Raw genomic sequence first — 24,392 nt, 5'->3', positions numbered from 1 at the left:
GCTCGTCATCTTGTTCTGTTACACCCATCACCTGCATGTCCTCTCTCACCACATCCATAAACCTTTGCTTAGGCCTTCCTCTTTTCCTCTTACAGTAGTATCTAGCAGCTCTATCCTTAGCATCCTTCTCCCAATATACCCAGCATCTCTCCTCTGCACATGTCCAAACCAACACAATCTTGCCTCTCTGACTTTGTCTCCTAACCGTCCAACCTGAGCTGACCCTCTAATGTCCTCATTTCTAATCCTGTCCATCCTCGTCACACTCAGTGCAAATCTTAGCATCTTTAACTCTGACACCTCCAGCTCGGTCTCCTGCTTTCTGGTCAGTGCCACCGTCTCCAACCCATATAACATAGCTGGTCTCACTACCGTCCTGTAGACCTTCCCTTTCACTCTTGCTGATACCCGTCTGTCACTCCTGACACTCTTCTCCACCCATTCCACCCTGCCTGCACTCTCTTTTTTACCTCTCTTCCACAATCCCCATTACTCTGTACTGTATTTAAACTCATTAACTGTACTTCTCAATGAATATTTATTGGTTGTCAGCTCTCATGCACACAGAGCCAACCCCTACAACTAAGGACAAAATTGGGTCTAATTGCAGAAAAGTTGGAGTGAGTCGATGCATATGTTACATTAGACAATTGTCTTCACAGGAGCACACCACCAACTGCCTCTGACTCGCAAAGATTGTGTAAATGAAGGCTATGGCTGGAAATCACTCAAAAAGTCATATAATGTGAAATGGCCTTAGCTGAGAAGAACAGGAGAGGCCAAAGACAAAAAAACAGAGCTACTAGCCAGACCCTTACAAGAACTATTTTATTTAGTTCACCTTTTCACATAGGCAATACAGGTACTAGAAGGAGCAAGTCAGGAACCAACCATCCTTGAGTAACTGGAGGAAACCACAGGCAGACATGTTGAGAATATGTAAACGCCACACAACAGTGAGAAGAGCAGCTAAGCTGATTCCAGTACTGCAAGGGATGAAGAATGATTAAAAGAGCTGAGCCTTTTCAGTTTAAGGATAACAAGATTAAGAGGTGACATGATTGAAAGAAATGAGTCCAGTGGATCATGACTGTTACTTTAAAATGAGTTCTTTAAGAACATGGGGACACAGCTGGAAACTTGTTAAGGGTAAATTCTACATAAACATTTGGAAGATTTCCAACATACAGAGAGCCACAGACACACAGAATAAGTGACCAAGTAGTGTGGTAGACAGCAGGACTTTAGGGACCTTCAAAACTTGACTTCTTATTATTTTGGAAGAATTAAGTGTACAGTGATCCCTCGCTATATCGCGCTTCGCCTTTCGCGGCTTCACTCCATCGCGGATTTTATATGTAAGCATATTTAAATATATATCGCGGATTTTTCGCTGCTTCGCGGGTTTCTGCGGACAATAGGTCTTTTAATTTCTGGTACATGCTTCCTCAGTTGGTTTGCCCAGTTGATTTCATACAAGGGACGCTATTGGCAGATGGCTGAAAAGCTATCCAGCTAACTTTCTCTCTCTCTCTCTCTCTCTCTCTTGCGCTGACGTAGGGGGGTGTGAGCAGGGGGGCTGTGTGCAGCTGCTTCCTGAAGGACAGGCTGCACGGAGCTTCGCATACTTAAAAGCTCAAAGGGCACGTATTGATTTTTTTTATCTGTCTCTCGCTATCTCTCTCTCTCTCTCTCTCTTCCTGCTCCTGACAGAGGGGGTGTGAGCTGCCGCCTTCAACAGCTTTGTACCGGCGGTGCTTCGCATACTTAAAAGCCGTATTGATTTTTTTTTTGACTGCTTGCTTTGCACTCCTTTGAAAAGGAAGATATGTTTGCATTCTTTTAATTGTGAGACAGAACTGTCATCTCTGTCTTGTCATGGAGCACAGTTTAAACTTTTGAAAAAGAGACAAATGTTTGTTTGCAGTGTTTGAATAACGTTCCTGTCTCTCTACAACCTCCTGTGTTTCTGCGCAAATCTGTGACCCAAGCATGACATTCTAAAAATAACCATATAAACATATGGTTTCTACTTCGCGGATTTTCCTACTTCGCGGGTGGCTCTGGAACGCAACCCCCGCGATGGAGGAGGGATTACTGTATAGGACTGGCAAGCTCTGTTGAGCTGAATGGCCAGTTTTAGTGTAAATCTTCCTAATGTTAGTGCTCAGACTATTAATCAATGCTAAATACTAGGAGCGGTGAGGGAACAGCACACAGTATGTACAGTATACTGTACTTCTAAACAAAGATTTATCACCTGCATTTGATTTAGGAAAGTGGAATTTCACATTGTCAATGAAAGATTCAGCTGCATATATACTGTAAAGGCCATTGTTAAAAACTGACAAGAATGGTGTTGTGAACATTTACTTAGCTGTGGAAAACACTGTATTTGAGAACACTCACAAACAGATAAACAATGTTACTAAGAAAAAAATAATATCTGATCAAAAGACTACACATTGAACACACTTGTAATACTCAGCGCTTCTTATGGGCTGTCGCTGTACTTCTGTTCCAGTTCCGTACACACACAGATACTTAAAAGTTACATTTTTACAGGAGCCTGCACAATATACAGGGGGTCTTCGGGTTACGACACAGTTCCGTTCCTACAACAGTGATGCAACCTGAATTTTGGTGTAAGTCGAAACACACCCTAGCCTAAGTCACTTACCTATCCTAACACATTTGCAAAATCATAATCTGGAACATAAAAACACAACTAAGCCACAGAAAAAGGAAAAGGACATAAATATACTGTTCTGTACACTGTACTGTAGTAACAGAAAAAATGACAAAAAAATGAGTGTAAATAAATTCCTTACCTTATTTCTTCTGATCTCTTTACAATATCTAATTTCACTTCCATCGTGATGGATTTCCACTTCTTCAAAGCTCTACCATCTGAAGACTCTGACTTTTGTTTAGGAGCCATGATAAGGGCCAAAAAGCCATCAAACAAAGCAACACAAACAGAACACTTGTGCCGTGCACAACCAAACTAGTTTGCCAACTCCCTCAGTCATACACTGCATTACTGCATATTCTTCTGCTGCGCGCAGCCAAACTAGTTCGCCCATGTAGTCTGTAAGTACGATGCTAACGGCGTATGCCGAAACACTCACATGTCAATTTTTTTTTTAAGTTTTTATGGGAGTGAGCGTTGTAAACTTGAAACGTCATATGTTGAGACGTTGTAACCCGAGGACCCCCTGTATGCAGTTTCTAAATGTTCATCCATCCTATAAGGTTTCCATCCATCCGTCCATTTTCCAACCCACTATATCCTAACTACAGGGTCACGGGGGTCTGCTGGAGCCAATCCCAGCCAACACTGGGCGCAAGGCAGGAAACAAACCCCGGGCAGGGCGCCAGCCCACCACAGGGCGCGTGCGCGCGCACACACACACACACACACACACACCAAGCACACACTAGGGACAATTTGAATCGCCAATGCACCTAACCTGCATGTCTTTAGACTGTCAGAGAAAACCGGAGCACCCAGAGGAAACCCACACAGACACGGGGAGAACATGCAAACTCCATGCAGGGAGAACCCGGAAAGCGAACCCAGGTCTCCTTACTGCGAGGCAGCAGCACTACCACTGCGCCACCGTGCCGCCCTACATCTCTACAGTATATATAGAATAGAATATTGGTCTGTATTACCAATACAGTCCTACACCCTTTGACAAATCTGAACTAAATTTTGCATAGTTGCTCTGTGGGATCATACGAACAAAGACTACTTTAAAACCCATAATTTTGACCCTGGGTGGTCATAGTGTTTTTTTTTAAACTTGTGTGCTACAGTTAGCACCCCAGTGCCATTTGCTGGCTCACAGCAAGGATTCTAATCCTACACCCTTTGACCAAACTGGACCAAATTTTGCATAGTTGCTTTCTAGGACCATACGGACAAGATAGACTACTTTGGAACCCAAGATTTTGACCTTGATTCTGACAGCTTAACATTACTTACCTGGTCAACACTGCATGCTTCTTCTATTTACTATAATATACAAATTAGTACTGTATGCTTTTACAGGGGGTTCTTAGGTGAGGTTTGATCGAGAGGGCAAGTGCAGCTCAACACAAAGGAGAATCAAAGGGTTGCTGTTTAACTCCAACTCTGTTGGCTTTCCTTCATAATTTCAGCATTATGAGCTGTCCACCTTGAACTAAGAGGATGGATCAGACATGACAGCATTCACCATTACAAACCAGCAAGAAATTATTGCAGTTCTGGAATCCAGTCAGACCCAACAAGAACAAATTCTCGACTCATAGGAGTGGAGACATTAATACAAGAGGCAGTGTGGATGATAGCTGGGACAGCTGTCAATGACACCATCACTAATTAAATTTAACACAAACCTTTGCTTTTTTCATTAACCCATTCTACAAATATGCCTGTGCCATGCCAGGCACTACGTATGTATATGCTAGTCAAAAGTCTGGACACCACCGGAGATGTTCGTGTTTTTGATAGAAAGTGAGACCCTTTTTTATTAAAATACCATTAAACTGATTTAAAAATACAGCTGAGACATTACTGCTTGAAATGAATGCTTTTTATTTGTTTTCACATGACTGCAAAGCCCCATTTTCTGCAGCCACTCCTTCAGTGTCCTAATGGTCAACTCCCTTAGCTTACACTTAACTAGTCATGCTTACATGCTAATTGATTATCAGAGAAACCTGTGTAATTAAATTTAGCACGTCTGAAATGCAATTCTGCTCGAATGGGTTATAAGGTACTTGCATTCAAAAACAGCCAAAATGAAACAGTGTTCTCAAGAACTATATCAGTCTCTACACTTTAAGTACACTTTAAAATGCACCAGCTTCTCCAAACCTTTGAAAGACAAAGACGATACACCTATAAGGAGCACCGTGCTGGATTTTCTTACCTGCAATGCGAATGACGGCCCTCTCAGCTGGATCCAAAACAGTTCCATTTCCCGATGCAGATTTTGAACGCTTGGTCCTTTGGTGCTTGGCAAGGTTCCACGGCAGCGTGTCACCAGGGCTAGGAGAGCTGCTGCTTCCACTGGAACTCTCCTCCACAGCAACCTGCACCCGCTCTCTCCTCCCTGACATGGGCTTCTAAAAAACAACGGGGAAATATTACTGCTGTTGTCATGATCTGCCCACAATTAATGCTACTTCTGTTTTGCTTTTCCTTGATTTCTACATATTTGTTTTACAGAAATACATTTTGATCATTTTATTGACATTTTCTTGTTAGGTGTCAGTCACTAATTACATCACTATTATCTCCCAACAGGACTAGGGTAGAGTCGCTAAACCAGACCGGTAGCAACCACTGTCATACTTTCCAAGCAAAACACTTTGACTATGAGAGTAGTCAGTTGGACCAGCAACGCCAAGAGGAAGCAATGAAAATGGGTGGCTCTATCAAATGAGGAAAAGTCTGCCATGAAGGAAATGGATTGGGTGCCTATTATTATACCAGACCAAATGGACAACCCATGTATTAAATAAAAAATGTGAGGTCTACATTGATTACTTAGATTTCAACCCATCTTAGACAGGTCAGAATCAGAATCAGAATTCACTTTAACTGGCCAGGTGCACTAAAGTGTACTAGGAATTTGTCCTGATAGTATTGGTACAACATACAAGGACAATACAAAATACAAACGATAGATAGATAGATAGATAGATAGATAGATAGATAGATAGATAGATAGATAGATAGATAGATAGATAGATAGATAGATAGATAGATAGATAGATAGATAGATAGATAGATAGATAGATAGATATGTAAGGCACTATATAATAGATAGATAGATAGATAGATAGATAGATAGATAGATAGATAGATAGATAGACAGACAGACAGACAGACAGACAGACAGACAGACAGACAGACAGACAGACAGACAGATAGATAGATAGATAGATAGATAGATAGATAGATAGATAGATAGATAGATAGATAGATAGATAGATAGATAGATAGATAGATAGATACTTTATTAATGCCAAGGGGAGATTCACATACTCCAGCAGCAGCATACTGATAAAAACCAATATTAAATTAAAGAGTAAATTTAAAAAAGCAGGTAAAACAGACAATAACTTTGTATAATGTTAACGTAAAATAATAAAAATAAAAAGACAAAATATAAAATTATAAAATATGATACAGCATACAAGGGCAATACAAAAATTAAAGAGCTAAAATAGGATTACAATATCCAGCCAGTCTAGTGTGCAGGTATACATACTGTAGATAACTGAGTAGAAGTTCAAACTTGATTAGTCAAAATAACTACACATGTAAATAAAACTGTTCAGGTAATGTGTTGTTTTAGCTTTCACTGTACCAAGGTGTTTGCTGGAGAGAAGTCTTTGGAACAGGTAATGCCCTGGGTGAGTCGGATCAGCAATGATTTTTGCGGCGTGCTTCCTTAACCCGGACTCATACAGGACTTGAATGTTGGGCAAGTTACAGCCTACAATCTTTTCACAGGTTAACATATATATTTTGCATGAATATATTTTCGCCTACCTACAATGTCTTGGGGGCACAGCAACACTCTACTGCAGCATTTTTTTTACAGTCCTAATAGTTCATGAGAAAAAATAATAAACAATTGACAAAAACATTGCAGAGAGTTATAAAGAGCAAATAACCTTGGCTTCTAAACATGAAGGATTATTAATGACAGTCAAAACAACTTAAAAGAACACCTTCCGCCAAACATAAAGGACAAGTCATTTCACTTTTAAACTTTCTTTTTCTAATTCTCATTGCCTACCACAATATCCCACTAACTAGAGAGTGTGAAAGGCTCAGAGAACATGGATGGAGTTAATGAAAACATAAGGACAAAACAGCCTTAGCAAATACAATAGCAAGGTCCTCAAGTATTTGCAAGATAAATTAAGTTTCCCAGTAACAGCGAGTAGGTTTGAGACTAGGGGCACAGACATAAAAGTGGCACAATGATGAGCAGGTCAACCTAAATAAACAACAGAATCTACTAAAATTACAGAAGAATTTGATTCCTGGTCCACAAGAAACTGCAAACCTCTCATTTTAATATTTAACCAATATTCTCAATCACTAAATCATTGCCTTCACTGAGCTTAGTAAATCCTTGAATCGAGCAATTGACCAAGGAGAGGAGAGGAGAGGTTGGGAGCTTGCACTTACTTGCAGTTGTCACACTCACCACACATCACACCACCGAGATTGGGACTTGAGTGCGGTGGGTGACACCTAAGCACCACACTGGAACAGTGTGAGGTTTTTACAGTGGCTGACCAAGCTAGATTAAATTTAAAACAAAATAAATAAATCCAAAGTTATGTACAAAACAACAGCTTCCATCACAGTCACTCCAACCTGACTTACCTCCATGTGAACAAAGCTGGCAGCACTGTGAGGACTGTTTTTTGATTTCTCTAGTGCCCTCAATAACCCTCCAGCCATTACTGTAAAGGGGCAACCTGAGAGATCTGCAGGGGGATGAGCCTATTATGGGACTATCTGTTGGGCAGACTGTCGTGTGTGAAACTCGAGGACTGTGTCTCTGATACGAGGGTGACCAACACTGGAGCACAACAAGAATAGTCCTGTCTCCTTTTCTCTTCACTCTGTACACTTAAGACTATAAATATAACAGCAGGTATTGTCACTTGCAGAAATTCTCAGATGATTCTGCACTCATGGGGTATATTGATAAGGAGGATAAGGCAAATAGAATTACCTGTAACTTAACATCTGTAAAATGATGAAATTGGTTAGTAACTTTCACTGCACTAATGACAGTGACACTATATGTATATATATGTGTATATATATATATATACGAGCTGTATATACCCGGCGTTGCCCGGGGCAGAAGTAACGTAATCGGTCAAACACTTACATATATACCAAAGTAAACCTAATCGGTCAAACAGTTACATATATAAAAAAACCGAACCTAATCGGACAAACAGCTTCATATATACAGAAGCGAACCTAATCGGACAAACAGCTAATCTATATACATAAGCAAACCTAATTGGTCAAACAGTTACATAAATACAAAAGCAAACCTAATCGATGAAACAGCTTCATATATACAGAAGCGAACCTAATTGGTCAAACAGTTATGCATGTGCAGAATGATTTTACAAACATTATGCGTGTTAACAATCATTAAAAAGAAAAGATTGAGGAACTGTTCTTCTATATGTGATGAAGCCACTAATAAGACAGATTTTTTTCAGGACCCAGCTGTTTCATAACTAAACTACTGCCACCCCAAAGTAATGCCTAATAGTGGTTTTTGGGGTAGCTGTGGAATAAAAAGGGTGTTTTTTAGTCAGTAAGAATCTGACACTACCCTTCAGTACGGGCTGAAGGGTGCCTATGTAAGGTTTTACATCCTTCCCGTATGGAAAAAAAAACATACTAAACTTTTTTTTCATCATTACAGATAATCTCAGTCAAATCGAAGTACGCATTGTCAATTTATTTTTATCTAATTTTTACTTTTTCACAAAGCCATCCCATGGCAATTTGTATGAATAAACTTTTGCTAGAGAGTTAGCAAAAGTTTATTCATGCACATATTTTAATACGGATAATCTATCTCTAATCAAGGTTCTCATTTTCATTCTAATTTAAAATAATAATAGATACTCATTTTTTTCTTCTGTTTTAGAAAAACCAATCTATGCCACCTACGTCTTCGTCAAGTCAGCTTTATCCAGCTTCATCACATATAGAAGAAGAGTTCCTCAATCTTTTCTTTTTAATGATTGTTAACACGCATAATCTTTGTAAAATTATTCTGCACATGCATAACTGTTTGACCAATTAGGTTCGCTTCTGTATATATGAAGCTGTTTCATCGATTAGGTTTGCTTTTGTATTTATGTAACTGTTTGACCAATTAGGTTTGCTTATGTATATAGATTAGCTGTTTGTCCGATTAGGTTCGGTTTTTTTATATATGTAACTGTTTGACCGATTAGGTTTACTTTGGTATATATGTAAGTGTTTGACCGATTACGTTACTTCTGCCCCGGGCAACGCCGGGTATATACAGCTCGTTTCATATAAATATAAATTATTAAACAGTAAAATCTTCTTCTGTAATTTGCTACCGTGGCAATTTGTGTGTCTGTCCAGGATTTTAAATGACCTGTAGCTCGCAAACCGTTGCACCTATACACTTGAAATGTGGTACACATATAGTACGTCACGTCTACTATCCGCTTTATGGGTGATGATTGTTTTAGTCTCTTTATCTTTATTTTATTTTATTGTACAATCAAGTCCTATCTGCGCACAGCAGGGCAGCCGTGGGCGGATGCGTATGGTGTATTCACTCGATGTTATCGTGCATTGCGCTGTCAGTGGTATTTTGATAAAAGAATTTGAACAACATATAAGAAGCGTATAAATTATTAAACAGTAAAACATTAACATTTAAGAAGTAAAGTTACATTAAGTACTACTGCTGTGCCTTCGGGTATACCTCATTTTTTGTTTGCCCATTACATGCTTAAATGTATAAATTTTTTGGTGCACCTACCCGAGAACACGCGACATATAACCGAGCGTGGGAGAAGCATTGATTTTAAACACGCGTTGAGTTGATGTGCTGGTCTCCCTCGTGAAATAACTGGTAATGTTTGACTAAAATCTACAGCGAGTAAAACGACATTAGCTCCTATTTTTTTTTTTACGATCTCTGAGATGTTGCTTTTTTCGGTTCAAGGCTTCATAAGCTCTTTTATGTTGTATGGTGTACTTATCCCAAACCATCATCTTTGAATGTTGCAAGACTTTCGCCTTGTATGTAGATCGGGGTAATTACATTCATTGCATTCCTAGTCTGAATCACAATGTGATTGTATGGGTGGTTACCTGGCACTGTAGGGTTGCCACCCGTCCTTTAAAATACGGAATCGTGCCGCGTTTGAGAATGAAATTGCGCGTCCCGTTTTGATTATCATTTTTTTTTTAAAGCAGCGTCTCATGCAAATCATCCCACACGCATTTTATGAAGATGCCTCCTTTCCTACTTTTGATTGGGTAATACTTGATGTCATCGTTAGTTTGATTGGTGTTTTTAACTGTCCAGTGAGTAGGGCGTGTCTTTCAACCGTAAGCAGATTTTTTGCACTGGTATCACTGACCTCGACGACGGCGACGTTATACGTCAAAAATAAATTACGATAAATGATGATTTTAGCGATACTTTATTACGACGGCGGCTACATAGACACGATCAAATAAAAACAAAAAAATCAAATAATCATTCTACATTTTGAAAACGTCGAAAAAACGACGGAATGAAAAAAAGGCCCACCCGACGACCCACCCATTCCATTTTTATATATATAGATGTGTATATATATATATATATATATATATATATATATATATATATATATATATATATATACAGTAATCCCTCCTCCATCACGGGGGTTGCGTTCCAGAGCCACCCGCGAAATAAGAAAATCCGCGAAGTAGAAACCATATGTTTATATGGTTATTTTTAGATTGTCATGCTTGGGTCACAGATTTGCGCAGAAACATAGGAGGTTGTAGAGAGACAGGAACATTATTCAAACACTGCAAACAAGCATTTGTCTCTTTTTCAAAAGTTTAAACTGTGCTCCATGACAAGACAGAGATGACAGTTCCGTCTCAAAATTAAAAGAATGCAAACATATCTTCCTCTTCAAAGGAGTGCGCGTCAGGAGCAGATCATGTCACAGAGAAAGAGAAAGACAAAAGCAAACAAATCAATAGGGCTGTTTGCCTTTTAAGTATGCGAAGCACCGCGCGGCACAAAGCTGTTGAAGGCGGCAGCTCACACCCCCTCCGTCAGGAGCAGAGAGAGAGAGAGAGAGAGAGAGACAGAGTTTGTTTTTCAAGCAAAAATCAATACGTGCCCTTCGAGCTTTTAAGTATGCGAAGCACCGTGCAGCATGTCCTTCAGGAAGCAGCTGCACACAGAAGGTAGCAACGTCCGTATCGTCTAGGTGTGCAAACAGCCCCTCTGCTCACACCCCCCTACGTCAGCGCAAGAGAGAGAGAGAGAGAAAGTAAGCTGGGTAGCTTCTCAGCCATCTGCCAATAGCGTCCCTTGTATGAAATCAACTGGGCAAACCAACTGAGGAAGCATGTACCAGAAATTAAAAGACCCATTGTCCGCAGAAACCCGCGAAGCAGCGAAAAATCCGCGATATATATTTAAATATGCTTACATATAAAATCCGCAATGGAGTGAAGCCGCGAAAGGCGAAGCGCGATATAGCGAGGGATCACTGTATATATATATATATATATATATATATATATATATATATATATATATATATATATATGTGTGTGTGTGTGTGTGTGTGTATATATCCATCCATCCATTTTCCAACCCTCTCAATCCAAACACAGGGTCACGGGGGTCTGCTGGAGCCAATCCCAACCAACACAGGGCACAAGGCAGGGAACCAATCCTGGGCAGGGTGCTAACCCACCGCAGTGTGTATATATTGTGGCAGGTGGCTGGGTGTGGCCCTCAATCAGCTGCCTATAAAAGGGTCCGCCTCCCGACAATCAAGGCCGGAGTCGGGTGAGGAGGAGGACGAGGTTGGAGAAGGAGGCGGGCGAAGAGAGGCCCTGTGTTTGCAGTGAAGGAACAGCTAGGGAAGAGGCCGAGATTGTGGAGAGACTGTGGGGGGTGTTTGGTGGCGGTGCACTTGGACATTGTAAATAATAGAGAGTAGATGAATAAACGTGTGGTGATGGACTGCAACATGTCTGCCTGTCTGTGTCCGGGCTGTTCCCTTTTACAATATATATATATATATATTACATTCATTGCATTCATAGTCTGAGTCTAGACGACCTGAATTGTGTGGGTGGTTACCTACCAGGTAACGCTTGTGGTACCAGGTAACATCTGCCACGGTGCCCTCTTTCAGTTTGCGAGAAGCAGATCATGGAATGTTGCTTAGTTTACTGTCAAATAATGCAAAGAGTACGCAACACGTGTCAAATAAATGAACCACACACCGTGGCGCAGCATAAAGTGGCTTCGTCTCTGAGGTTCGATCCCCAAGAGGGGAGCAGTAGAGTGTGTCCGCCTGATGAGCCCAAATGAGGCGAAACACGTGTCGTGTACTCTTTGCATTATTTGACAGTAAACTAAGCTATATATATATATATATATATATATATATATACATATATATATATATATATATATATATACATATATATATATATATATATATATATATATATATATATATATATACATACATATATATATATATATATATATATATATATATATATATATATATATATATATATATACAGTATATTGTCACACACGTGTGCATGGGAGGCAGCTAAAGGGCTTGAGTACCAGGATGTGGCAGAGTGCACTGCCTCTTTTTCTCCCTACCCTGTAGACCATTCATGGGAGATCCCGCCTGGCCCTCTTGACGTCACTTCCGGGACCGAGCCTATGGAAAGAGTCCTTGCCTGCTCCAGCCCCTGTGTTGTCATGTCCGGGCTCGAACCTATGGCTGAAGACCTTCATGAGCCCGGCCCCTTTGACCTCACTTCCTGTCTTCCCCTTTAAAAGCCTCCACCTTTTCCCTATTCCCTCAGTTCTGTTTTGGACTCTGTTTTCTGCACATCAGTGCTGTATTCCTTTTTCGACATTGCAGCCAGGATACCAATTATATGGGTGGCTGTCCCAAACCTTGCTATGGCTCTGTGTGGAGTGGCTGACAATATATATATATATATATATATATATATATATAAATGAATAAATAAAAGGCAGAGCAGAATCTTTTTCTAAGGAGACTGCATTTCTTTAAATGTGTGGTTTGTGACATTCTTCACATCTTCTTCAACTTCATGGTGGCCAGTGCAATTTTCTGTGCTGTAGTGTGCTGAGCTGGTAACATCACTTCAAGGAAGGCCCATCGAATCAATAAGCTGATTTAGAAAGCAGGCTCAATTATGAGATGCATTCTCAACTCACAGGAGGTAGTATAAGAAAAGAAGACAAAACTGAGTACCATCATGAACACATAGCTTTGCCTCCTTGTCTAAGACAGGTTAAAATCAGAAATACTCAATGTAGACCTCATGCATTTTTTTGATACATGGGTTGTACATTTGGTGCAGTATAATATGCGCCTGATCGCTTTCTTTCATGGTGGCCTTTTCTGTTCAGAAAGAGCTACTCATTTTCATTGCTTCCTCTCAGTGATTCTCATCATACTGATTACTCTTATAGTCAAAGTGTTTTGCTGAGAAAACTCATCGGTGGAAGCTACAGCATTGGCCTGGTTAAGCCACTCTAGCCAATCTGTGTCAGGGCTTTGCTTTCCCATCAGTTACATTGATGTATTGTTATTATCACTCATTCATTGCCCAATACGTAAAGTTATCAGTCATTCATATTACAGCTGTAAACCCCACTCACGTGGCCCAAATGAATGCAAGAAAGTTGCTATCGCGCCAATATTGCCGAAGTATAATGTCAGAAAACAGAATAGGTTGATTTTCTTATTTTTAGACACTAATTTGGTATTTTGATGATTAATTTAGATTTTTTTACCCTTTTTCTACATGTTGTGTCTATATTTAAATTTTGCTTTCTGACCCTAGCCAGCGGATAGACACACAGATATATAGGCACTTGTTCTTTTATTAAGGTGGATGCTGCACATCCTATCTGGGATGCACTGTGACAAAGTGGGTTGGAGGTCCATGGCGGTGTAACATTTAGTAAAATAAAGTGCATCTCAGGCTCCATGGGTGTGGGTGTGCACTACTTATGAGGTGTGGAGCCGCGGGGTGTACAATGGAGAGGACAGCTGATTTCTTGTTAACATGCAGGTGTGATCAGTTCAGCTGTTCCACGAGTCGAAATTAGGGCACTGCACCTCTAGGAGTATAAAGAGAGCCCAAGGAGTGTGATGGGGAGTTCAGTAAGAAGATGAGAAATTTAGAAAGGAGAAAAAAAGAGCAAATTAAGGTCAACAGCAGAGAAAGGACAATCGGGATAACAAGCTGGTGCGATGAGCAGGAGGTTTGGCAGTCGGGAGCAGGCCGCACAGAGAGTATGACGAACGGTGCTGGAGCGACCAACAGGATTGATTGATCGTCCTGCAGACACCTGTGAGTGATGGTGGAGCCAGGCTAAGCATGCAGCAGGGGTAACTGGCTTTGGTGCCTGCGGCATAAGCCAGTTTTAAATGGCTGACTATGCTTGCCGGTTTCGCAGCACCTGGCTTAATATGCCTAAGCGGTTAGCTGTGACTGAGAGGACAGAGAGAGGCACTGAGGCTCATAGAAGACAGAGATAAGTCACAAGTTTAGTCATTCCATTTTATTTCTATTTTTACCTCCCCTTAGTGGATTATTTATTTAACTGCTTCTCACTCCCATTATAATGATGCACTTAGGTTTTATTAGACTATTTATTCAAAGAATTTTGCACTTTGTTTTGGACACTGTTTAAATAAATTAGCACAATGCACTTTCCACCATCTCTTGTTGTTTTGTGTCTTCATTCGCCCTAATCTTAGTTCATGACAATTGACGACCCGGGTTCAAGGATGTTATGAACGCTGCAGGCAACCTAGGTATTACACATACTAGCTGAGGACTTTCGGCCATTGAAATATTCAGGAGAAGTGTGTCAAGTAACGCTATTTGGACTCCTTTATACAAACAGAAATGCTAACATAATGCCTCATTGTGACTGTTAAGTAGGGTGTTGCTGGAAAACCACCAAAAGAAACTAAATTTAAAACTGTATGGTACCAGCATTTTGGGATTTTCGGTACCAGAAGTAAATGTCTGATTTCCTCACAATCTAATCAACCCAACTACACCAACTTCCCACAATATTAGGTATAGCAGTTGTTGGAAAACAATTCTTTTTGTAGACTTCATGAAAAGCATGCTTCAACATTATAAGAACTTTGCATGGGACCCTTATTACTTTCACACAATCAGGACTTGAATGCTTCATGAGGGATGCTGTGCGTAGTGCGGTGAACCAGGGAGGCTGGCATAGGATGAAGGTTTTAGAGTTACCCGTTGCTTGCTTCAGAACCATTTTGGTATTGATAACGCAGGTCCAAAAGCTGGTATCGACACCAAAGACAAAATATGGTACCAGCCTAACACTATTACCAAGTCAGTTGTCATTTTGGTGTGTATTTGAGAAGGGTTTCTTGTCTCTCTATTATAAAAAAAAAATCTTTGGGAGGGCGACTGGGGAGACGAGACGTGATCTTCTCAGAAGACAATTTGAAGTCCTGCGAGAGACACTTTAACTTGCTCCCAGCTCTTAAAACAATGACAAGCAACAAGCAAAACACACAGCTTGCCAGCAGAAGAAACCCAGCAGATGATCTGACCGCTTCTCCTTGTGTGCGTTCAATCATCCTAATCCACCCTCCCCCTCCTTTACAACGCGAGCAAAAGTTGCAAGTGGCACAAGGACAGCTGCTATACAGGCTTTAAAATGATCGACGGGCAGCGCGGCAGCAGCAACAGCAGCAGAAAGACAGCAGATGATCCAACAGTATCTTCTTAGCATGCCGCCTCCACCCCATTCCCCCTTGACAACGCGAGCAGCGTTATATGTCCTGTGAGAAAGAGATTTAACCACGCCTGGGGCCAGAAATAAAGGACAAGCATTGTTTTTACAATGTCACACGAGACAAGGCAGTGAGACATCATTTAAAACAAGTCCACGTACATCTAACCTAGCAGTTGTTGGATTGCTGTTGGTAGACACGCTTCATGTGTCCCAGCTCTTAAAACAACGTCAAGCGACAACAGACAAGCAAAATACGCAGCTCGCCAGCAGCAGAAAGCCAGCAGATGATCCGACCGCTTCTCCTTAGCGTGCATTCAGCCACATCCTTCACAACGTGAGCAGCATTATACGCCCTGTGAGAAATGTAACCACGCCTGGGGCCAGAAATAAAGGACAAGTATTGTTTTTACAAAAGTTATAAAGTAAAAGTGAAAATAATGCATATGTAACAATCTCTTTAAATTGAACATCCGGTAAACCAAACCCAGGGGTGGGCGAGCAAGCGAGCAGGGGGAAGAGCCCCCTTGTTTATCATATAATAATATTATTTATGTATTTATTCATTCACTGAGCTTCTGTAAAAAGCCAAATTTCTCCCTGGAGAATGTCACAGAAGACATAGGTTGGCTGGCATTCCGACCGGGATGAATGGCTTCTTACCCAGCTGTGACACCTTAATAATAGAAGGGTGGAACGAGTTTGCCTCCCGAGGCCACATGTATAAAAGGTGACAATTACTCCCTGGAGGGTCGTCTGTGTGAACACCAAGAGGGCTGCATGGGAGTTGTAGTTTCAGTGTGTGGTGCAATGCTTTGTTGCTTGGGAGACCAGAAGTGCTTCCTGGAAGCAGCGTGGTGGTACCGGAAGCACTCCTGGGTCCAGTATAAAGAAGACTACTCCACTTCATTGGGTGGAGCTGGTATTGGGTGCGAAGGAAGGATAAATCTTGTTGGGAGGAAAAAGTTTTGAAGAGAAAGTTAATTATAACACAGGGGAGAAAAAAGAAACTTTGTAAAGGTAATCCTCTTTAATAAAACCCCTGTGTGCGTCCAGGTGTCCGTGTCTTCTGGTGAAGTGCGCATGTGCGGGGCACGGTGCGATACTTCAAAGCAGATGCTTCAAAGGCCGCCTGATGCGTCACACAAGAGGGCGGGACCTATAAAATATTGCGCGGCAGATCCAATCGGATTTCAGTAAATGAGGTAAGACCTAAAACAGAAAACACGAAAAATCCAATCGGGTTACTGAGACGTGGAGACCAGCTTCCCCAATGTTGTGCAAGTGTTCACTCTGAGGATGTCAGATTTGCGATTACGAAGCTTGGCCCGGTAAAGTAAAAGTAGATTTATTTTCGTGCACATTACATCAGTTGCTGGGGAGAATCTGCTGATTGCCCACTGTTGTGACAGAAAATTAAACGCATATTACGGACAGCAAAGCCAGTATTACTGTCAGAGAAAATTACAGGCATTTTACGGAAAAAAATTAATGAGGTAAAAGGTTCCTTGCCATTTAATATAAACTGTTCCTACTAATGTTTATGGACTACTGTTCTAGCGCCCATTATTGTAACGGGCTTAATGTGTAGTGTTGTTAATAAAAGCCTTTACTTGTACTGTAAATTGTGTCTGTGCAATTGTGTTTATGCCCCCAACTGGCCACATGACAAATAAAGTGCTGTCTATCTATTATACAGTGTTTTTCAGATCTTTCTATCTATCTCTCTATTTAATAAACCAATATATGCTAATAAAATCAACACATGCAAATAAAAACAAAATGGTAATACTTTTTCAGAATTATTATTAAAGCTGGCGTAAATGGAAAAAATTACATTTAAACAAATCTATCATTACACAAGCTATCCAGGAGTCCCCGGTCACCTGTGTTTCAGGAATGCATTAACATAACTGAAATCCTTGATCAAACCTGATAGCTCATTTGAAGTCAGTGTCAAAATAATTAAAAGCAATTTAAAGGGGTGAGTCACACAAAAGCAAATTTTAACAAAGGCGATTATTCCATGAATAAGAGCTGGTTTGAAATTAAAAGCAGGAGGCATGTTGTTTTGTCAGAAAGAGTATGAAATGGTAAGATTCTACTTTAAAAGGAGGCCACCGCCTCACATGAAGCATTAAATCGATGCTTTTGTCCAGAATTAGTTACCACAGGTCCCATTTATTTAAGTTAATTAAACCTTGAAGATGAGTAGGTGCAAGTCAATAACTAATTTACACAGAATATAATAAGATTCAACTAGAGTAGCTTCAGAGTGCTCCTCTAATGAAGCTAAAGAAATAAAGACTAAAAATGGAAATTAAGCAAAGAAACAGTTACATGGAATCAGCGCATTACAATTTTCAAAATGATTTTTGGATGTTCAAGGTACAGCACATTCCTCAGACCATTCCAGATCTCTAAAAGCGCAGCCCCAGGCTAACAGCAGAATCTAAAACTGATTGCATTTTGTTATCCCTAACAAATTGCCCTGAGGTTGATGGCTAACTTTATTCATGGCATAGGCATTCCAAGGAACGTACACCCTACAGGTCAACTAGAGGTCACATTAATCACAGCAATTGTCAGCCTATAGCTAGTAAAAGACAGCCAATAATTTTAAGTAACCTGCTCTCTTCTTGTAGAGGCTCATCAAGGAGCCAGGTGAATGAAGCCCCTGCTGGAGGGTGGAAGAGACCAGGTTTGAGAGGAGTGAAGGATTGATTCGTAACCTTAGATCTTCAAATGAGTGTCTGCTTAGAATTCCAAGAGCGAAACTTAAAAGAAGTGGTGAGGCGGCCTTCTGCTATTATGTACCTAAAATCTGGAATAGCTGACCGATAGAAATTCACCAGGCTTAAACAGTGGAGCACACTGCTAAAAACTCATTACTTTAACATGGCTTTCTCATAACTTCATTTTAGTTTAATCCTGATGCTCTGTATATTCAATTAATTATCATTATTATTCATATTGGCTCCAAAATCTGTACTAACCCCTACTCTCTCTTCTGTTCTTATTTCGGTTTTCTGTGGTGGCGATCTGCGCCACCACCACCTGATCAAAGCACCGTGATGTCCCTACATTGATGGATTAAAGGCCAGAAGTCCACATGACCATCATCATCAAATTCTTCCATGAGAACCCTGAATACCATGAGGACTGATTGAGGTCATTTATGTTAGGTAGAGGGGCTGGGTGGTCTCGTGGCCTCAGAACCTCTGCAGATTTTATTTTTTTCTCCAGTCGGCTGAAGTTTTTTTGTTTTTTCTGTCCTCCCTGGCCATCAGACCTTACTTTTATTCTATGTTAATTAGTGTTCCCTAATTTTAATTATTTATTTTGTCTTTTTTCTCTTTCTTCATCATGTAAAGCACTTTGAGCTACATTGTTTGTATGAAAATGTGCTCTAGAAATACATGTTGTTGTTGTTGTTGTTGAAGGTACAATGGTGTACTTCTGAGCTCAGCAAATAGGCACAGCATCTCATTGGGTAAACAGTACACTTAAGCCTAAAGGGGCAGCAGGGTTTAGTTTCTGTTTGTTTGCTTTTTAAATTATACCCTCCACATAATCAATTCTCCCTTGCTTTTATTTTATTCAATAAAAACATTTTTTTTTTAACCTTGACTGATTCAGAAATATTCCAGTATAAAGACTATACAAGGAGGGTGCATCTTCAATAAGGATGGACTCAGGAGATGGAACATAATAGTAATAACAAGCAAATTTCAAGAGGTGAAGCAAAGAGAGTCAAAAACCAGATTCACGTAGCCTAACCCTAAACGCAAGATGTAAATCAAAGTTGAAGAATAGAAAACAATTTATAGACAGGCAGATCTTTAACAACGATGACACTCGAGTTTCAAGTTTTGAACAGGGCTGGATTAACCATTAAGACAAATAAGAATGTGCTTAGCGGCATCACAGAATTTTTCCACTGCCGGATTTGCCATGGACCATATGGTGCAAAACTGCAAATGGTGCAAGGTGAACAAATCAAGTCAAGTCAAGTCAATCTCTGGAATACAACCAAATTTGAATCTGGTAACTGACACAATCCACCAAGACTCACGTGATCATTCCTTGTCTTGGTCATGTCGGCTAAGAGAAAGTGCAGCTCATATAAATGGGGGCACCAAAATCTTTAGTACTTAGGGCCTCTAACGGTTTTAATCTGGTCCTGGGTTTGAATTAGTAACAAACTCGGATAGTAACAGAGTGTATGACACTGACCTACAGTATACACCATCACAGTTGTACCGATCCAACACTATGCTGCAAAATCGGTCAAATCAGTGCCCATATTTATGAAGAGGCTCAGAGTATGAAAGTGGTCTGAACTGGCTTGAAAAGTCTCAGAGTGTCACAAATTTATTAAGAGCAATAGCATTTTATCCATTTTCTTAATTTAGGAAACAGTTCCAAACTTCACCAGGATTCAGGAGAGCTCATAAGCCGTCCTAACTCACTAGTAGCTGCCAGAAATTGGCGTTAAGGCAGAAATGTTTTGGAAATGCTGGACCACAATGAACTCGTAAAAAGATATCAACTTGACAAAGGTATAATAATATTTGTAAGAAATCTTGTACATCGTGATCGCTCCATCCACACAAACAAGCCATGCACTGTCAGCTGAAACGACGGTGTTAATAACATTACTTTTTTGGCCACTGCAAAAATGCAGCTTTGCAGCACACAGTATTAGGGTACATCACAACCAAACATTTCACACCAAACTTTAAACGGCCTTGCAATACATCAAGTAATACACACATTTATACATTTCCCCACCACTCCACAAGACAATGTCAAAGCAAGCTGCAATATGGAAATCACTGGTTTTCATGAAGTTGGGAGTATGATTAATGGTGCACACATAAAGATCATTCATTACCCAAAGAGTGAATAAGCATGCATATGTGAATCACAAGCAGTGCCACAGCATCAACACACAGGTTGTCTTGGATGCAAACTGAAGTATTATTCTTGAAGTTTTGTGTCATGAGTGACATAAACAAACTGAGTACACAGAGAAAGGAATAGAGGTGAGAGCAGTAGTGTGGTGGAACAGCTCTGGGGTGTTAGTAATTTTCCAGCCAAGCATGTATGTGCGGACATGCACAGTAGCTGATTGCCTCATTAGAACTCTGGAGTCCATGATCGCAGCTCTAGTGCTCAACATACAGATAAAAGGAGCCTGACCAAGACAGGAAGCTAATTTTTGAAGAAAGTGAACAGAGATCAATACAAAAGGATACTAAAGGCAGAATTGGCAAGGAAGCAGACCAGACCAAGGGACTCCAACCATTTCATTTTGTATCTCTGTATGTATTTTCTAGTGTATCTCACACTATTGAATTAAAACACGAATGCTGTCAAAACAAAACAATGCAATTCCAAATACACAGATATGACTTATTTATTTGTTATTTTGTTCCATGTCACTGTTTCACTTTATTCACATGTCCAGTAGCATGTCTGATGTGTTAGTTAGTCAGATGACTGGCACTGCATAGCGTCAACAAGAGAGGCAGGTGTCTGGTGGAGTGGAGCCACTGAGGTTCACTCTTCTGGAGTCATTTAAATGTTCATCTCTTAGTCTTATTCTGAACTTTGATTTCATGACATTCATGTCAGACTCACAGAGGTATGGAGACCCAAACAAAGCAGACATTTGCAGAGCTGTTTGGTGAAGATTCTTATAGTTATCTGGCTCTACTAAGCTCCAGAAATGCTGAGAATGCTGTTGAGACTTTTAACTGCACATTATTGTGAAGGTTTACTAATATGTAATATATAAAATCCAACGTCTGTCTGTCTGTCTGTCTGCTTTTCACAAGAGAAGTACTTAACGGATTTAGATCCGTTTTTTTTCTATAATTTGCTTGAACATTCCGGTTGATTTTGCGACTTCTCTTATTTTGCTATGTATCAGAGTTCGCTTGCGGTACCGATTTATTTGCGCGAATCCGAGTGAGACGCAGTGGGCAGAGGGAAGTGGGGCGGGGCCCTCCTCACTCATGCTGCAGCCTTGGGATGTGGCCCTTACCTCCACTTAGCTAGCGAACGAGAGAACTACTTAAAGGATTTAGATTGGGTTTTTTTTCTATACTTTGCTTGAACATTCCAGTTGATTTTTCAACTTACCTCATCGCGCTAAGATTCATAGTTCGCTTGCGGTACCAATTTATTTGCGTGAATCCAAGATCCATGCAGCGGGCCGAGGGGAGGGGCCTTCCTCACTCAGTCGCCAGCTTCGGGCCGTGTACCTTAACTCCGCTTAGCTAGCGAACAAGAGAACAATTGAACTCAACTTTGTTTGATATTTAAAATAAAGTGTTACTTAGGTCTTGATGAGTTTGAGTCTGGATATTCTCTTAAGTGTATGCCACATTGAAAAGATAGATTGCAATTTCAGATTGTGGATCGTGATTTTGTTTTAAAAGAATCGTGATATGATTTTTTGGAAAGATCACCCACCCCTAATTTGACTAATCAAGTTTTCAAACTTATGTAGGATTCATTAACCCTTTGGCGAGCTACTTAGAAAGGGGTTGCGAGCTACTGGTAGATCGTGAGCGACGTGTTGGAGACCCCTGGACCAGACAGTGGCCCAGTGAGGGAGTGAGAGGAATGTCACTACAAGGGCAGATTGCTCACGTTGAGCACTAAGGAGAGCGGAGAGCAGTCAGGAACTCAGAGAGGTCCTGTAGATGCCAACTGAGGCAACAAGAATGAGGAGGACAAGCTCTGAGCACTCCAGTGGGTACCGCCTGAAGTGACTGGGGTGAGAGCCGGTGAGAGGAACTGCGTCTGTTGGGAGTTTTCGCCAGTTGCAAGACCCAAGAAGGGTGAGCTAGGAAAATAGAATGTAAAAGACACTCTGCAATAGCAGAGAAGCAAGCAAAGGAAAAGTAATCTGATGTCTGCGTAGTTTCATGGTTGTTTTTAAGGAATGAATTTACTGCTGACTTTTTTTTTATTGGTTTATTTACTTTGATTATTTACAGTGGTGTGAAAAACTATTTGCCCCCTTCCTGATTTCTTATTCTTTTGCATGTTTGTCACACAAAATGTTTCTGATCATCAAACACATTTAACCATTAGTCAAATATAACACAAGTAAACACAAAATGCAGTTTGTAAATGGTGGTTTTTATTATTTAGGGAGAAAAAAAAATCCAAACCTACATGGCCCTGTGTGAAAAAGTAATTGCCCCCTGAACCTAATAACTGGTTGGGCCACCCTTAGCAGCAATAACTGCAATCAAGCGTTTGCGATAACTTGCAATGAGTCTATTACAGCGCTCTGGAGGAATTTTGGCCCACTCATCTTTGCAAAATTGTTGTAATTCAGCTTTATTTGAGGGTTTTCTAGCATGAACCGCCTTTTTAAGGTCATGCCATAGCATCTCAATTGGATTCAGGTCAGGACTTTGACTAGGCCACTCCAAAGTCTTCATTTTGTTTTTCTTCAGCCATTCAGAGGTGGATTTGCTGGTGTGTTTTGGGTCATTGTCCTGTTGCAGCACCCAAGATCGCTTCAGCTTGAGTTGACGAACAGATGGCCGGACATTCTCCTTCAGGATTTTTTGGTAGACAGTAGAATTCATGGTTCCATCTATCACAGCAAGCCTTCCAGGTCCTGAAGCAGCAAAACAACCCCAGACCATCACACTACCACCACCATATTTTACTGTTGGTATGATGTTCTTTTTCTGAAATGCTGTGTTCCTTTTACGCCAGATGTAACGGGACATTTGCCTTCCAAAAAGTTCAACTTTTGTCTCATCAGTCCACAAGGTATTTTCCCAAAAGTCTTGGCAATCATTGAGATGTTTCTTAGCAAAATTGAGACGAGCCCTAATGTTCTTTTTGCTTAACAGTGGTTTGCGTCTTGGAAATCTGCCATGCAGGCCGTTTTTGCCCAGTCTCTTTCTTATGGTGGAGTCGTGAACACTGACCTTAATTGAGGCAAGTGAGGCCTGCAGTTCTTTAGACGTTGTCCTGGGGTCTTTTGTGACCTCTCGGATGAGTCGTCTCTGCACTCTTGGGGTAATTTTGGTCAGCCGGCCACTCCTGGGAAGGTTCACCACTGTTCCGTGTTTTTGCCATTTGTGGATAATGGCTCTCACTGTGGTTCGCTGGAGTCCCAAAGCTTTAGAAATGGCTTTATAACCTTTACCAGACTGATAGATCTCAATTACTTCTGTTCTCATTTGTTCCTGAATTTCTTTGGATCTTGGCATGATGTCTAGCTTTTGAGGTGCTTTTGGTCTACTTCTCTGTGTCAGGCAGCTCCTATTTAAGTGATTTCTTGATTGAAACAGGTGTGGCAGTAATCAGGCCTGGGGGTGGCTACAGAAATTGAACTCAGGTGTGATACACCACAGTTAGGTTATTTTTTAACAAGGGGGCAATTACTTTTTCACACAGGGCCATGTAGGTTTGGATTTTTTTTCTCCCTAAATAATAAAAACCATCATTTAAAAACTGTATTTTGTGTTTACTTGTGTTATATTTGACTAATGGTTAAATGTGTTTGATGATCAGAAACATTTTGTGTGACAAACATGCAAAAGAATAAGAAATCAGGAAGGGGGCAAATAGTTTTTCACACCACTGTATTTACTTGATGCACTGCACTTTTGCACCTTGGGACTTTAAAACCCTGGACTGTAAAATAAAAGCAGCAGCACTCTGCACCATACTCTTGGCTGTGTCTGTTTGTGTCCTCATTTGCCCGGGCCC

The 24,392-nt window shown here is 40.6% G+C and overlaps 1 protein-coding gene across 2 annotated transcripts in view; it reads right to left on the bottom strand.

Moving 5' to 3' along the window:
• The window catches only part of pleca (plectin a), an 828,744-nt gene that overhangs the window by 652,189 nt on the left and 152,163 nt on the right, over positions 1–24,392 (bottom strand). For both annotated transcript variants that reach the window (XM_051935602.1, XM_051935603.1), the window contains one exon: positions 4,923–5,118. In XM_051935602.1, the coding sequence (XP_051791562.1) occupies positions 4,923–5,118 (196 nt within the window). The remainder of the gene's footprint in view (positions 1–4,922; positions 5,119–24,392) is intronic.

The sequence above is a fragment of the Erpetoichthys calabaricus genome, chromosome 13, assembly GCF_900747795.2.
Source record: "Erpetoichthys calabaricus chromosome 13, fErpCal1.3, whole genome shotgun sequence".
NCBI lineage: Eukaryota > Metazoa > Chordata > Cladistia > Polypteriformes > Polypteridae > Erpetoichthys > Erpetoichthys calabaricus.
Note: the sequence above shows the minus strand (reverse complement) of the source record. Positions and strands in the feature narration are given on the sequence as shown.